Below are 15,810 nucleotides of genomic sequence, written 5' to 3'. Positions count from 1 at the left end.
CAATGGCAAGCAAAATGATACAAACACCAATCTTTTATCATCATATAACTTGATTACAAAAGATAGATATAGATATAGATATAGATATAGATATAGATATAGATATAGATATAGATATAGATATAGATATAGATATATATGAATGGAAGTCAGATAACACCTATAATCTGGGGTCACATTTTCTTACCACTATTTTGTTGCTTTCTGCTTTTCCTCAGGGTTGTAGTCGAATGTTAGTCACAGTGGATCTAAATCTCACTCATGCTGAGTTCATCCAGTTTTACTTTATGTATGGATGCCTGATTACACCGAACAACCGCAACCAAGGTGTTCTCTTGGAATATTCTGTCAATGGTGGCATTACGTGGAATCTGCTGATGGAAATATTCTATGACCAGTACAGTAAACCTGGGTTTGTATTCTACTTTATTTTTAATAATCAGTATGATGGGCAAAGAAGGTTGTGGGAAGGCCACATTTAAATTCCAAAATTTACCCTAGAGGGCCTCAATATGATAATAAATGAATTTGGTAAAGGACATCTCTAGGACATTTACACACTGACCTATTTCCCCAGTCCTTTCTTTTCTTCTCTTACCTTCTTCCTTATTTTACTTACTTTGATAAATGTGCTCTTTTTCATGTGTAACAGCTGCTAGACTTTTCTCATTGGTCATATTGATTACTTTCTGCCTCTTAAAAATAAATATTTTGGGGCTGGGGAGATAGCTAGTGGTTATGCACAAAAACAACAACAACAAAAAAAACATATGACTGAAGCAGCAAAACTCCCAGAATCAGTACCTAGCACCATTATAAGCAGGAGCTGAGCAGTGCTCTGGTTATAAAATTAAAGTAAAATAAACAGTTTTATCCTTGAATTTTTTTTAAAGAATAAAAAATTTTAAATTGATTATACATTGTGTTTATTAAGTATGTTTAAATAAGGAATTTTAAAAAACAGACTCGAGGTCTTTTAAAGATATTTACATTTTATTATTTTCCAGCCCTTAGTTCTATAAATGGAACAAACACTATAAAAATAAATAGAAAAAAGTCTTGTGGTTGTTATAAATGAAAAAGAACACATTTATCAGAGTATGGAATTTGCATGTCCAAGATCCCAGAAGTCTTGTGTTCAATCCCTAGCATCACTGTAAGTCACAGATAAGCAGCACTCTCCTTCTCCCCCCCACCTTTCTCTAGGGATAAGTAGATAAATAGCTCTTTTTAATAGATAAGGAGAAAAGAAGAGAGAAAAAAGGGAGAGCCGCAAAGAAGTAGAACATATAAAGTAGAGGGAAAAGAAGTAGAACAAAAGAATGAATAACATTCCCAGTCAAGAAATATAGACTAAATAAAAGACCAAAAGAGGGAGTCGGGCTGTAGCACAGCGGGTTAAGCGCAGGTGGTGCTAAGCACAAGGATCCGCATAAGGATCCTGGTTCAAGCCCTGGCTCCCCACCTGCAGGGGTGTCGCTTCACAAGCGGTGAAACAGGTCTGCAGGTGTCTATCTTTCTCTCCCTCTCTCTGTCTTCCCCCTCCCCTCTCCATTTCTCTCTGTCCTATCCAACAACAATGACAACAATAATAACTACAACAATAAAACAACAAGGGCAACAAAAGGGAATAAATAAATAAAAATAAATATTTTTTTAAAAAAGACCAAAAGAAGGAATATGAGTAATAATCCCTAAGGATAGTCTGCCTAAACATTAGATAAAACTTCAAACAATTTTCAGGTGTTGTTGATGATCAATCAAATTCAATAGGTTTACCTGTGCATGGAGGAAAACTCAAAATAGGGCCCTGAGCTGTAGCCCATCAGGTAGGGCATATGCTTTGCCATATGTGCAGTGCAGGCTTGAGTCTCAGCACCATGAGGGCATATCATACCATGGCATTGGCAAAAGCTATGCTGCTGTGCAGTCTGCCTGTCTCTGCCCCTTGGTCTGAATGAAAAAGTGAATGAATTATTTTAAAAAATAATTTAAAGGGGGGTAAGTTTCTGAGCCAGAAAGAAAAGGATGAATATGAGATGATCTCATTCATGGACAAATGTTGAAAAACATGAACAGAAGGAGAAACACAAAGCAGAACTCAGACTGGATTTGGTGGATTGCACTAAAGCAAAGGACCTGGAGGTGGGGGTACATGTCAGGTCCTGGTGCATGATGGTAGAAAGGGACCTAGACTCAGGTGAGAGTGTTTTCTAGACACCTGTCATGGAGAGATGAGAAATTCTACCCAGGATGGGGTAGATAGCCTTGTGGTTATGCAAACAGACTCTCATGCCTGAGGCTCTGAAGTCCTAGGTTCAGTCCTCTGCACCACCATAAGCCAGAGTTGATCAGTGCTCTGGTAAAAAAAAAAAATATATATATATATATATATATATATATATATATATATATATGCCCATGTGTCAATAATCATATTTACTGTAAACCATTAATCTCCACAATAAAAAGGAAGGAAAAAAGAAAGGAGTTATATTTGCATGGACAAAAGATAAGACTATGCAGCAGAGAGAGTAAATCTCAGGAAACTATTTCCCCTCGAAAGATTTTATGAATTATGACTAAATTTAAATGAGTGTAATACATTTCAGGAGGAGGGGCTGAATATATTTAACTGTGCTTCAGGAGTATTTTTCACCTTATTTCCACTTGGTTAAAGTTCCTATTAATTGGCTTCTGGTTGAGTACAGGTTACCATATGCAAGGACCTGGGCTCATAGCCCCACTCCTCACCTGCATGGGGGAATACTTCAGGAACAGTGAAGCTGTATTGCAGGTGTCTCTCTTTCTCTCCCCCTCTGTTTCCCTTTCCCTTTTCCCCTCTCAGTTTCTGACTTATCTAATAATAATAATAATAATAATAAATTTTTAAAAAAGAAAAATGGCTGCCCTAAGCAGTAGAATTATCATGCAGACACATAGCTTCAGCAATAGCCCTGTTGGCAAAAAAAAAAAAAAAGTAATCATAGAACTGTGTATATCCAGGACTGTACTGGCAACAGAGTCAAGGAGAGCATACCTTGTCAGCCCATGGTTTTCAATTAGTATTTCTTTGTATAATGTTTTCAGTAGAACATGTTGACAAGCCATTGTCAATCCAGTCAACTGAGAATATTTACAGCCTAACATCCTCATGCTGAAAGCCCAAGCATCCTCATGTCCATATTCCAAGCAAAGTACTGATGTTTGCAGGAGTAAAATGAAATCAAGTTACCATACAGAAAGGCCCCACAGCAAGCAAATATATATACATAGTCCAAGTTTTCCTCATGGAAAATTAGAGTAAGTTGATAGTTCCAGGATGCTTGGATGTATTCACATTCCGTTTGCTCAGTTTCAAGATTTTAGCACTTCATAAAATCGAACCACTTTGTCTTTTTTAACTATTTTAGTTTACATTATCCTCTCAGCCAACATGTGAAGTGAACTGACTTCTTTCTGATTATACATCTTTTTACTTGCTTGAGATGTTTGACAAGTTTTTCCCTGCCATCATTTTCTCACAGATTTGTGAATATTCTTCTCCCTCCTGATGCGAAAGAGATTGCTACTCGTTTCCGCTGGTGGCAACCTAGACATGATGGCCTGGATCAGAATGACTGGGCCATCGACAATGTCCTCATCTCAGGTTCTGCTGACCAGAGGACTGTCATGTTGGATACCTTCAGCAGTGCCCCAGTGCCCCAGCACGAGCGCTCTCCTGCAGACTCTGGCCCTGTTGGGAGAATTGCATTTGATATGTTCATGGAGGACAAAACTGCAGGTGAATATTTCACATAAGCTAAATAAAACTGCAGTGAAAATGCAGTTTAGATTTGAGTCTTTTCAAAGAGTGGTACATGGCATTCTTTATAGATTCTCAAATAGTGTAGAAACAGTAGAGGAGGGGACTAGGTGGTAACACACTATGCTGAGTACGCAAGTTACCATGTGCAAGGACGAGGTCCACCACTGTCTGGCCCCTTTGGTTATTATATTTAAAATATGGTATATTCATTTAAAATTGTAGTGTTCTATTATAAACCTAATACTCACACTATATATGTTGTTCAAACAGCAAAAAATAAAAATAAAGACACCACTCTAGAAATATAGCTTATTTGGATAAGTACTGCTTTACCATGTATGCAACTTAGGTACCAGCTTGCCACCACCACATTGAAGGAAGTTTCTATATTGTGATCTCTTTCACTCCCTATCTGTCTTTATCAAAAAAAAAAAAAAAAAAAAAAAGCCATGCTAGGTAGACAGTGGGCTATATCAGACCCAATGAAGTCTTAGAATTTTGCATAGAAAGGACAGTCTGGGGAGTCGGGCAGAGTGCAGCGGCTTAAGCACAGATGGCGCAAAGCGTGAGGACCAGCGTAAGGATCCCGGTTCAAGCCCCCGCCTTCACAAGCAGGGAAGCAGGTCTGCAGGCGTCTGTCTTTCTCTCCCCCTCTGTCTTCACCTCCTCTCTCCATTTCTCTCTGTCCTATCCAACAATGACAACAACAATAAAAAGAAACAAAAAGGACAATAAAAGGGAATTTAAAAAGGACAGTCTGACAAAAACCTTCTTGTCAAATTAATCATAGGCTGAGAAAAATGTAAAATTTAAATAATTGTAGTAATTTAAAATATTTGGGGGACTGGGCAGTGATGCACCAGGTAATGCACAAGCAGGCTAATATCATGTGTAAAGAACTGAGACCAAACTTTACAAGTGGTGGAGCAGTACTGCAAGTGCCTCTCTTTCACTCCCTCTTCTCTCTCTTTTTTAAAGTTTTTATTTCTTTATTTATTAAATATTTTATTTATTTATTTATTTATTTATTGTTGAGAAAGATAGAAGGAGAGAGAGAGAGAGTACCAGACATCACTCTGGTACATTTGCTGCCAGGCATTGAACTCTGAACCTCATACTTGAAAGTCCAATACCTTATCCACTGCATCACTTCCTGGACCACAGTTTTTATTATTTATTTATTTATTTATTTTCTGATTTTTTAAAATTATCTTTATTTATTGAATAGAGACTGCCAGAAAGCAAGAGGTAAGGGGGAGATAGAAAGGGAGAGAGACACCTGCAGACTTGCTTCAGCACTCGCAAAGCTTTCCCCTTGCAAGTCGGGACTGGCGGCTTGAGCCTGGGTCCTTGAGCACTGTAAGATGTGCACTCAACCAGGTATGCCACCACCAGGCCCCGATGCCTCCCTCTTCTCTCTGTGTCTCTTGGTTTCTCTCACAAAAAATAAATAAATCTGAAATATTATAATAATTTAAAATCATGAGAATAAACAAAAATTATTCACAAGGTAACTGTCATCAATATCTTAGTATTTTCTTAGTCTTTATTTCCTAGGGTTTTAACATATTAAATTTAAACAGCTAATGTGTGTTTATTAATATTAAATAATAATATTAATTGTGTTTTTTAAATATTAAAAATGTTAACACAATTATGTTTTATATCCTATTTTTGCTCATTTTTAAATTAAACCCTGATTACTTCCCTATGCACTACTGTTTCTTTGAAATTTTAAAAAATTAATTACTTCTGTAATTTGTGTCATTTTAATGTAGTTGAATATTTACATTCTCATTGATTCACTAGTTTATTATGATGCAGTATAATGTTACTATAAATCCTTAACAGAAAAATATTCTCTTTATGTATTTTAGTTATTAAACTCTTGTCTGATGTATGGCATGTAAAGATCTTCTCCTATTCTGTGAGGGGTCTCTTTGGGTGTTGGTTTCTTTTGCTGTGCAGAAGCTTTTTAATATGGTGTAGTACCATTGGTTTATACTTGCCCTAGTCTTCTTTGTAATTAGATTCATTTCATTAAAGATGTCTTTTAAAATTATGCAGAAAAGAGTTCTGCCAATATTTTCCTCTGAGTATCTGATAGTTTCTGGTCTAACATCCAGGTCCTTGATCCACTTGGAACTTACTTTTGTGTTTGGTGAAACATAGTGGTTCAGTGCTGGGAAATTGTGCCAATGCAGTCACATCTGCCATGTTGTCCTCTCAGGCTACTGCTAGTTCCCTGGAGAGTTGGGACATTCTCGGAGTGCCTGTTCAGCCATGTTGTGCCCTCAGGACATTGTCTATATCCCCGCGATATCTGGAGTGCTCTGGTTACTCCTCCCCCCTCCCATTCTCACGAGAGTCGTCATCCTATCCTGGAGTGCTATGGTTACTCCTCCCCCTTCCCATTCTCACGAAAGCTACTCCTATAAAAACCCTTCGTTTTCCGCACCTCGCTCTCTTGCCAGCGCTTCACTCTGGTGTTCAGACGCAGGAAAGGTTACTGCATGAGGCGGCCATTTTCTCTACCTCCACATGGCACAACCTGCTTCTCTAACACCCAACTCTGAGGTGCCAGCGCGAATAAAGATTTGTGTTTCCTCTTCGCTCCGGACCCTCTCTCTCTCTTCTCTGCGGCCCGCTCACTACAACATCTGGCTCTACAACAGTTCAGTTTCATTCTTCTGCATGTTTCAACCCATTTTTTCCAACACCATTTGTTGAAGAGACTCTGCTTTCCCCATTTAATAGTCTGGACACCTTTGTTAAAGATTAGATGTCCATAGGTGTGGGGGCTCACTTCTGGGCTCTCAGTTCTATTCCAGTGGTGAGTGTGTATATTCATGTTCCAGTACCAAGCAGTTTTGATGACAATGCCCCTCTAAATATAATTTGAGATCTGGGAGTATGATGCCTCTGGTTCTGTTCTTTCTTCTCAAGATTGTTTTGGCAATCCTAGGTCTTTCCTGGTTCCAGATACACATTTGTAGCAATTGTTCTATTCTCCTAAAAATGTGGTTGGGATCTTGATGGGGATAGCATTAAATTTGTATATGGCTCTGGGTAGTCTATTCATTTTAATGATGTTAATTCTTCCAACCCATGAACATGGAATATCTTTCCACTTCTTTGTGTCTTTTTCTATTTCCTTGAATAGTGACTCATAATTTTCAGTATACAAGTCTTTCACTTCTTTGGTTAGGTTTACTCCTAGATATTTTATTGTTTTTGTTGCTATAGTAAAAGGAATTGATTTCTGGACTTCAACTTCTTCTAACTTAGTGTTTGCATAGAGGAATGCCACTGACTTTTGAATGTTAATTTTGTAGCTTGACACCTTACTGTATTGCCTGATGATTTCCAAAAGCTTCTTGCTGGATTCCTTAGGTTTTTCTATGTATACTATCATGTCATCTGCAAATAGGGAGAGTTTGACTTCTTCTCTTCCAATCTGTATGCCTTTAATTCTTTGCTCCTGCCTGATTGCTATGGCAAGAACTTCCAACACTATGTTGAATAGTAATGGTGATAGTGGGCAGCCCTGTCTAGTACCTGATCTGAAGGGAAATGCTTCCAGTTTTTCACCATTGAGTATGATGTTGGCTGTAGGTTTGCTATATATAAACTCCACTATCTTCAGGAATTTTCCATCTATTCCCATTTTTGTAGTATTTTGATCATAAAGGGATGTTGTATTTTGCCAAAGGCTTTCTCTGCATCTGTTGATATGACCATGTGGTTTTTGGTCTTGCTTTTATTGATGTGGTGGATCATGTTGATTGATTTATGTATATTAAGCCAACCTTGCATCCCTGGGGTAACTCCCACTTGGTCATGATGAACAATAAAAATAAAGGTTCTTTTAAATAAAAAAAGCTTAAATTTTTTTTCACCATTGACAAATAGTCTTATTCCCCAAAAGTTTATTGAGATTTATTTAACACAGAATTTTACTTAAAGTATCATTTTTCTCTATGTAATGATATATTAGTATACAGTTAAGTAACAGTTTAAGCACTATTTTTGTATATAGAAAAGCAAATAATATTACTTTTTTATGTACCCAAAATACTAATTTTTACTTTAGGCTTAATTCATAATGTACAATTGAAGGAACAAATTTTATGGTTCTTTCTTACCTTGAACAAAATATTATTCCTAGAAACTGTAATATTTTCTTATAGATGTTTCTGACTTTTCAGAAGACATTCCTGAGTTATTGTTGATTAATATAAATCCTCTTGCATCAGGATTACACAATTCTAATATAAAATACAATATGTACCCTACAGTAAATTGGCGTGCATCATTTAGATTAGCATTCAAAATCTTTATGCACTTTGACTCATAGGTCCTATATCTGTGGTGGAACATTATATGTTACTCAAAATCCATGCAGTGAAAACTAACAGATAATGGTTTTCTCCATAGTCATTTGAATGCCAGACATAAACCACTGTACAATGTATATTATACGTAAATAAATCAAAAGGATTCAGCATGGGTATAGGAATAATTCCTGTTTGAGTTGTTTGGTCTCCATTTGACATAATTTGAAGTCATCCAGCTTGCCCTAAGTCTGTAGTTGTACTCATTCATCTTTATTTTAAGAGTTGGAGCAAAACAGGTAATTTTCAGGGAAACTTTGAGTCTATAAATTTAAAGTATATATCTTAAATTAGATACATTATGTGGATATATTTAATTTCTAATCTTTCTGAAATGAATATATTTTTAAAAAACAGTTTTAGAAGAAAAAGGAATTTTGAGCTGTGTGTGTGTGCTTGAGACAGAAAGATGTACTTTGTAATAATCAAGTCATAATCTTATTAAATTCTCCATAGATTCTTATGAGATTTTTACTCACTTTGTTAAAGTATATTAATATGAAAAAAACTCTAGCTATTTAATGTATACAACTTGATGAACTCGAAATTTATATAACTATGAATTTATCCACACTGAAAGTTGTTTTATCAGTCGCCTCCTAAGTTTCCTCCCACACACACACTCCATTTTTTTATTTTTATTTATAGAATGGAAATATTGACAGTACCATAGGATAAGAGGGGTACATTGCCACACAGTTCCCACCCTCAGAACTCTGTATCCCATTCCCTCCCTTGATACATTCCTATTCTTTTTTTACATATATATAAAAAGGAAACGCTGACAAAAACATAGGATAAGAAGGGTACAACTCCACACCATTCCTACCATCAGAACTCCTATCCCATCCCCTCCCTTCATAGCTTTCATATTCTTTATCCCTCTGAAATATGGATCAAGGGACATTATGGGGTGCAGAAGGTGGAAGGTCTGGCTTCTGTAATTGCTTCCTCGTTGAACATGGGAATTAACAAGTGGATCCATACTTCCAGCCTGTCTCTTTCCTAGTGGAGCAGGGCTCTGGGGAAGCGGGGCTCCAGGACACATGGTGGAGCTGTCTGCCCAGGGAAGTCTAGTTGGCATCCCGGTAGCATCTGGAACTTGGTGGCTGAAAGGAGAGTTAACATATAAAGCCAAATAAATTGTTGGCTAATCATGAACCTAAAGGCTGGAATAGTGCAGATGAAGAGTTGGGGGGGTCTCCATTTCATAGATAGTTGGCATATTTTAGTTATATCCCAAAGGGCCCATAACTATACTCGTGTTTTATTTTGTTTTGTTTGTTTTTTCCCTGAGCCTGACATCTGATATGCAGGTGGATCCAAGTTTTGTCTGGGGAGATGATGTCATGGCTGGAAAAAGGATCAGAAAGCTAGATCAGGGAAGAGTAGCTCCCAACTATGGGAAAGGTGTATAAATATTGTTGACTGTAAACTCCATCAATTTGATCTGATCTGGGGTCCATATTCAGCTTAGGAGCCTATGTGACCTCTGCATCCCTGTAGATCTGAGCTCACATTCTGTGCTCATGAGTAGGAACATTCGAAGCTGCTCCGATTTCAGGACCCATCTTCCTCAGGTGGAACATAAAGTATGTGTCCAGCCTCCCTTCTGAGGATGGAACATTCTCTACTGTTGTTGATCCAAGCTGAGGGCAAAGTCTGATGGGGGCCCACACAGGGGCCTATTGTGTTGTTCCTGATAGAGATGACTGGTAACCATGGAGAGAGGGATTTATTAGAGGTCTAGGCCCATCATGTCTGTTTGGGAATCTCAGGACTCCCTGATTAGGACCTCAGCTGATGGAGCACACACTCCTTTTTAATGCTGGCTTTTCTGTTGTGGTAAGTGCATTTGACATTAGGTCTACCCTTTGAGCAACTTTGTAGAGATACAAGATAGTATTATTAACTATAGGTCCTATGTTGTACATTAGATCTCAAGAACGTGCATTACTAAAACTTCACATTCTCTGTACCTGACTTGTTTCTCTTTCACCCCTTCAGAGCACTGTTCTACTCTTTGATTCTGAGTTTGACTACCACAAGTTTTATAATTATCCTAATGACACCAATAGAATTTGAATAGAAGTCACTAACTCACTTTCTTATCATGTTATTAAACATTCTCCTTTAGATTCTGCCTAAAAACTGAAATGTCTATCAAAAAAATTAGATAAGCATTCCTTTGTGCTTTTCATTTGTAAGACATACAATACTCATTTTTTTTTTTCAAATATAGACTCACTACTAGTATCTGAAAATTGGAACCTGTCAATTTCACTGTACTCATGTTCCTAAAATTAATGTTTTGCCTGTGGAGTGTATATAATATGTTATAGAAGAAACTTCTACTTAAAATAATTTTAGGTCTTATGTAGAAGGAAAGTTTCCTCCCAGTATTTTTTGTAATTTCATTTTTCTTTTTCTATCTTAAGTGAATGAGCATTGGCTATTTCATGATGACTGTACAGTGGAAAGATTTTGTGACTCCCCTGATGGTGTCATGATTTGTGGCAGTCATGATGGAAGAGAAGTATATGCAGTGACCCATGACCTGACTCCTACTGAAGGCTGGATCATGCAATTCAAGGTTAAAATATTATGTTCTCAAATATATACATATCCATGCATTAATAACATAAAAATAAAGAAAATGTTAGAAACAAAGATCACCTGTATTTCATTGACTTGATCTATACTTTGAAAGATAAAAATTAGTATTAAGGTCATCTGCAGCTCAACTGTGTGTAATGCAGTGATCAGAACTATTTTACTTCTGAACTGCTTCAAGGTAAAAACAATCATAAGAATAAGTGTATTGAGGCTGGGTAGTGACACATCTGGTTGAACTCACATACTGCAATGTGCAAAGACCTGGGTTCCTACCCGCAGAAGGGATGCTTCCAAACAGTTAAACAATGTTGCAGGTGTCTCTCCTCCCCTCTCTTTTTTTTGTTTGTTTTCTTTTTTATTTTTATTTATTTACTGGATAGATACAGAGAGAAATCAAGAAGGAAGGGAAGATAGACAGACACCTGCTCACTGCTTCTTCTATAGCCTTCCTTTTACAGGTAGGGACTGAGGACTTGAACCTGTGTCCTTGTGCGTTGTAACATGTGCACTCAACTGGGTACACCATTGCCCAGCCCCCCTCTCCTTCCCTACTTCTTTTCCCTCTCCCATTTTCCTCTGTCCTATCAGATAAATAAACAAAATTAAAAGAATAAGTGTATTTCTGCTCAGGATTAAATATTGGCAGAGCAAAATATTGATAATAAAATACTATACTGAACCTAATTCCTTGAGATTAAATCACTGTATGATTTGGGAAATGTTTTAGTTTAAGAGAAAAACAACTGTTAAGGCTGTAGTTACTTTTTTATAAGAGCATTTCTCTTATAAAAGGAGTTTCTGGAGAAAGAAAATAAAACAAAAGCATGGTTCACATTAATGTTAACATTAATTTTGGCCAAGATTTTTTGTCAGCCAATCTATTCTACCTCAGTCCCACTGTATTAACAGCAAATGTCACATTACAGCTAGCTCCTCCAACAAAGGGTGTTGTACCTTATTAAAATTACCTTCTGTTATCACTTCATTGCATCTTACTTACAGTTGAAAGTGATTTATTGAGTCATAAATTGTACAACAAAATTGTAAACTTGGTAAAGCTGTTAGCAATCCTTCTTGGTCAAGTTTTCTGCCAAATAAAAGTGCCAGGCCATTAGCACAACAAATAACAATTTGTAAGAGAAGGTTCAGTCTTTCCAAGGAAATCAGCCAGCCATGGCTGAAGCACAAGTTTCAGTTTCTTTCCAAACTCTCTGCACAATATATTTGGCACCTTCTGTAGCTTGTCACCTTGGGAAACCATGTTAACTCTCCCATCAGTCAATATAACAAATAGAAGAACCTAAAAATACAGAATGTATCACAGTGTCTATCAAGTGATAGCAGCTTTTCATTGCCAAATCCTTAGAACAAAAACATATATGGTTTTAATGCCTCAACAATCTTGTTTTTCTGTTCTCAGATCTCTGTTGGATGTAAAGTATCTGAAAAAATTGCCCAGAATCAAATTCATGTGCAGTACTCGACTGACTTTGGTGTGAGCTGGAATTATCTGGTCCCTCAGTGCTTACCTGCAGACCCAAAATGCTCTGGCAGTGTTTCTCAGCCTTCTGTATTCTTTCCAACAAAAGGGTGGAAAAGAATCACCTACCCACTTCCTGAAAGCTTGATAGGAAAGTAAGTATACAATTAAAATAAAGTCTGATTCCAGTCATCCAGAAGTTGGTTAGGGAGACTGCTGTCCAACTTGAAATGATGTGTAATTGTAAAACAAATGCTCTTGTCATTCCTGACTTTAAAGGGGCACTGCTTGGTATTCTCCCTGATGAACTAAACTTGTAATTCTCAGACTTGGCTAATGAATATTAATAGATTCATTTATTTTTAAAACCTAAGTGCCTGCAAATAAAAACTGAACGAGTCGTATCCTTGAAAACAAATAAAAAAATATCTGCTACTCTATGGATCTTATAGACTGTGGTCCACTGTGAATCAAATACTTTCTATATTTCTGTGTTAATAGTCCATGATAGGAAAAGATGTGCAAGGGAGTCGGGCTGTAGCGCAGCGGGTTAAGCGCAGGTGGCACAAAGCACAAGGACCGGCATAAGGATCCCGGTTCGAACCCCGGCTCCCCACCTGCAGGGGAGTCACTTCACAGGCGGTGAAGCAGGTCTGCAGGTGTCTATCTTTCTCTGCTCCTCTCTGTCTTCCCCTCCTCTCTCCATTTCTCTCTGTCCTATCTAACAACGACAACAACAATAATAACTACAACAATAAAACAATAAGGGCAACAAAAGGGAATAAATAAAATAAATATAAAAAAAAAAGATGTGCAAAAAACCCTAACACATTCTTACTTAAGGCTTCTAGACCCACTTCCCAGGTGATTGTTTATGTGAAAGCTTTCTCACCAGCAGGGTGTCTGAGAATTTAACTCAATTCTGACACTGACTACCTGGTGACAATATGAGATTAGACAAGTTAAGGGCTTGGTCTCCCAATACCACCCACCAAATGTCAAGTTGAAAACCTAAGGTGCTACATATGCTTCTGACTGGCTGTCTATAAGCCAGAGATTACTACACCCTCCTTAGACTTCAGATGACAATCAGGAATCCAAAGTATCACTTGCTTCTGACCTACAGATTTTAAATAAAAACTACCCAGGACACTCTTCTCAGATAAATTAATTTCTGAGAACATCTCAGGAAACTCAAGAAACGTATTTTGGGGCCCAGGTGGTAGTGCACCTGGTTAAGTGCTCACACTACAATGTGCTAGGACCCAGGTTCAAACCCCTGGTCCTCCCCCTGCCGGGGGAAAGCTTCACAAGTGGTGAAGCAGGACTCTGCAGGTGTCTCTCTGTCTCTTTCCCTGTCTCCCCCTCCCCTCTCAGTTTCTCTCTGTCTCTATCCAATAATAAATGAATAAAAATATTAAACAAAAGAAACATATTTGGGGGGCTGGGTGATGGTGCACCTAGTTGAGTGCACATGGACCCAGGGTCAAGCCCCCAGTCCCCACCTGCGGGGGAAAGCGTCACAAGTGCTGAAGCAGAGCTGCAGGTGTCTCTGTGTCTCTTTCCCTGTCTATCCCCCCCACTCTCTTGATTTCTACATGTCTCTATCCAACAAATAAAGATAATAAAAGAAATAAATAAGAAACATATTTGGTCACTAGATTACCATTGTCGACAAAGAATATAGTAGATAAAACAGCAGGAGGAAGAGATGCATGGCGGAAGGTGTGGGGGAAGAAGGGTCAGTGATCTCATGCTCTCTCCAGATGTGCCATTCTCCCCAGGTCTCCTCATATTCACCAATCTAGAAACTCACCAAAGCTCCTCCTTTTGGAGGTTTGTGGAATTAGCTTTATTGGTAAATGACAATAAAATTCAACTGTTAGCACCACTCTCCTCCCGTAAGGTAGGAGTAAAGCTGAACGTTTCTACTATGTAATCACATCACTGGCTTTCTGGACAACCAACCCCCATCCTTAGGTGCTTCCCCAAATTCACCTTGTTAACATAACAAGAGACAACTTTATATTCTCAGCACTTAAAGGAAATCCCAAGATTTTTGAGCTCTGTGAGTCATACATTGTGAATGAAGAGCAAATGCATATGATAAATATATACTTGGTCATCTGAATAAACAAATATAGTTTTCTTATAAATCATAATATCATAATCATGCTATTTTAACAAAGTCCGACTGTTCATAAAATTTGTACAAATATTAGTAGAGTTCATTTTTCTTTTATAAAAGTATTGTACTGTCCACCTGCAGTGAAAATTAACCTGCAGTAACAGTGAGCCAAGATGATTAAACTGCTATTCTCTGATAATTCTATAGCTAAGTTAATTTAAGGCAGTTTCAAAGATTTCCCTTCAACTATAAAATTAAGAAGAAAAATATGCTAGAGAAAATGCAAGTTAATCTCTAGCTTATGAGTTAGAATCCAGCTAAATAAAGTAAAACAATTAAGATACATAACCAGAACATATAGCACCTTTGACAATAAAGTACATTCACATTTCTTCTGCATTACTGTATAGATATAACTTACTAATTATATATACATATATTACTAATTATATTTACCACTGTTATCTGGAACAGATTTCCATGGCTTAGTCAATTAGCTAGGATGCATTTAGTTATAGTAACATTAACAACAACAACATTCAAACTGGCTCAATTAAAAACAAAATATATATTTATAATGAAAATTTCTAAGATGGGGTGCACCTGGTTGAGCACACATGTTACAATGCACAAGGGCTCTGGTTCAAACCCCTAGTCCCCACCTTCAGGGGAATGAATGCTTGGCAAGTAGTAAGGCAGGGCTCCAGGTCTCTCTCTCTCTCTCTCTCTGTCTCTCTCCCTCTCCCCCCATCCCCCTTCCTCCCTCGCTCTCCCCCTCTCTCCCTCTCCTCCCATCCCCCTTCCTCCCTCACTCTTCCCCTCTCTCCCTCTCCTCCCATCCCCCTTCCTCCCTCGCTCTCCCCCTCTCTCCCTCTCCTCCCATCCCCCTTCCTCCCTCACTCTTCCCCTCTCTCCCTCTCCCCCACCTCTCCCCCTTCCTCCCTCACTCTTCCCCTCTCTCCCTCTTCCCCCTCCCCCTTCCTCCCTCGCTCTCCCCCTCTCTCCCTCTCTCTCTCCCCCTCTCTCCCTCTCTCTCTCCCTCTCTCTCCCTCTCTTCCTCTCTCCCTCTCCCTTTCTCTCTCCCTCCCTCTTTGTCACGCCCTTCCCTCTCAGTTTCAGGCTGTCTCTATCCAATAAATAAGTAAATAAAGCTAATAAAAAATGTTTTAAAAAATTTAAAGATAGAAAACTTTAGTTGATTCACAACTCAACAGAGCTCTTTCTTACTCTCTTATTCTTATGTTTTCTTCTGTTATTTATACATTAATGACACATTTAACTTTTGGACTGGCTTCCCTCATGAATTTAGATGACTTCTGAAATACTAGAACAGAATATGTCCTTACCTGTGTCCAGTGGGAAAGTGTTGCTTTTTTTTTATTTT

At 38.0% G+C, this 15,810-nt stretch overlaps 1 protein-coding gene across 1 annotated transcript in view; it reads left to right on the top strand.

Moving 5' to 3' along the window:
- RELN (reelin) overlaps positions 1 to 15,810 on the top strand; it is a 561,009-nt gene that overhangs the window by 509,356 nt on the left and 35,843 nt on the right. Inside the window, exons 48-51 of the mRNA XM_060195660.1 lie at positions 219 to 412; positions 3,528 to 3,784; positions 10,641 to 10,795; positions 12,239 to 12,453. Of these exons, the coding sequence (XP_060051643.1) occupies positions 219 to 412; positions 3,528 to 3,784; positions 10,641 to 10,795; positions 12,239 to 12,453 (821 nt within the window). The remainder of the gene's footprint in view (positions 1 to 218; positions 413 to 3,527; positions 3,785 to 10,640; positions 10,796 to 12,238; positions 12,454 to 15,810) is intronic.

The sequence above is a fragment of the Erinaceus europaeus genome, chromosome 8 (genome assembly GCF_950295315.1).
Source record: "Erinaceus europaeus chromosome 8, mEriEur2.1, whole genome shotgun sequence".
NCBI lineage: Eukaryota > Metazoa > Chordata > Mammalia > Eulipotyphla > Erinaceidae > Erinaceus > Erinaceus europaeus.
Note: the sequence above shows the minus strand (reverse complement) of the source record. Positions and strands in the feature narration are given on the sequence as shown.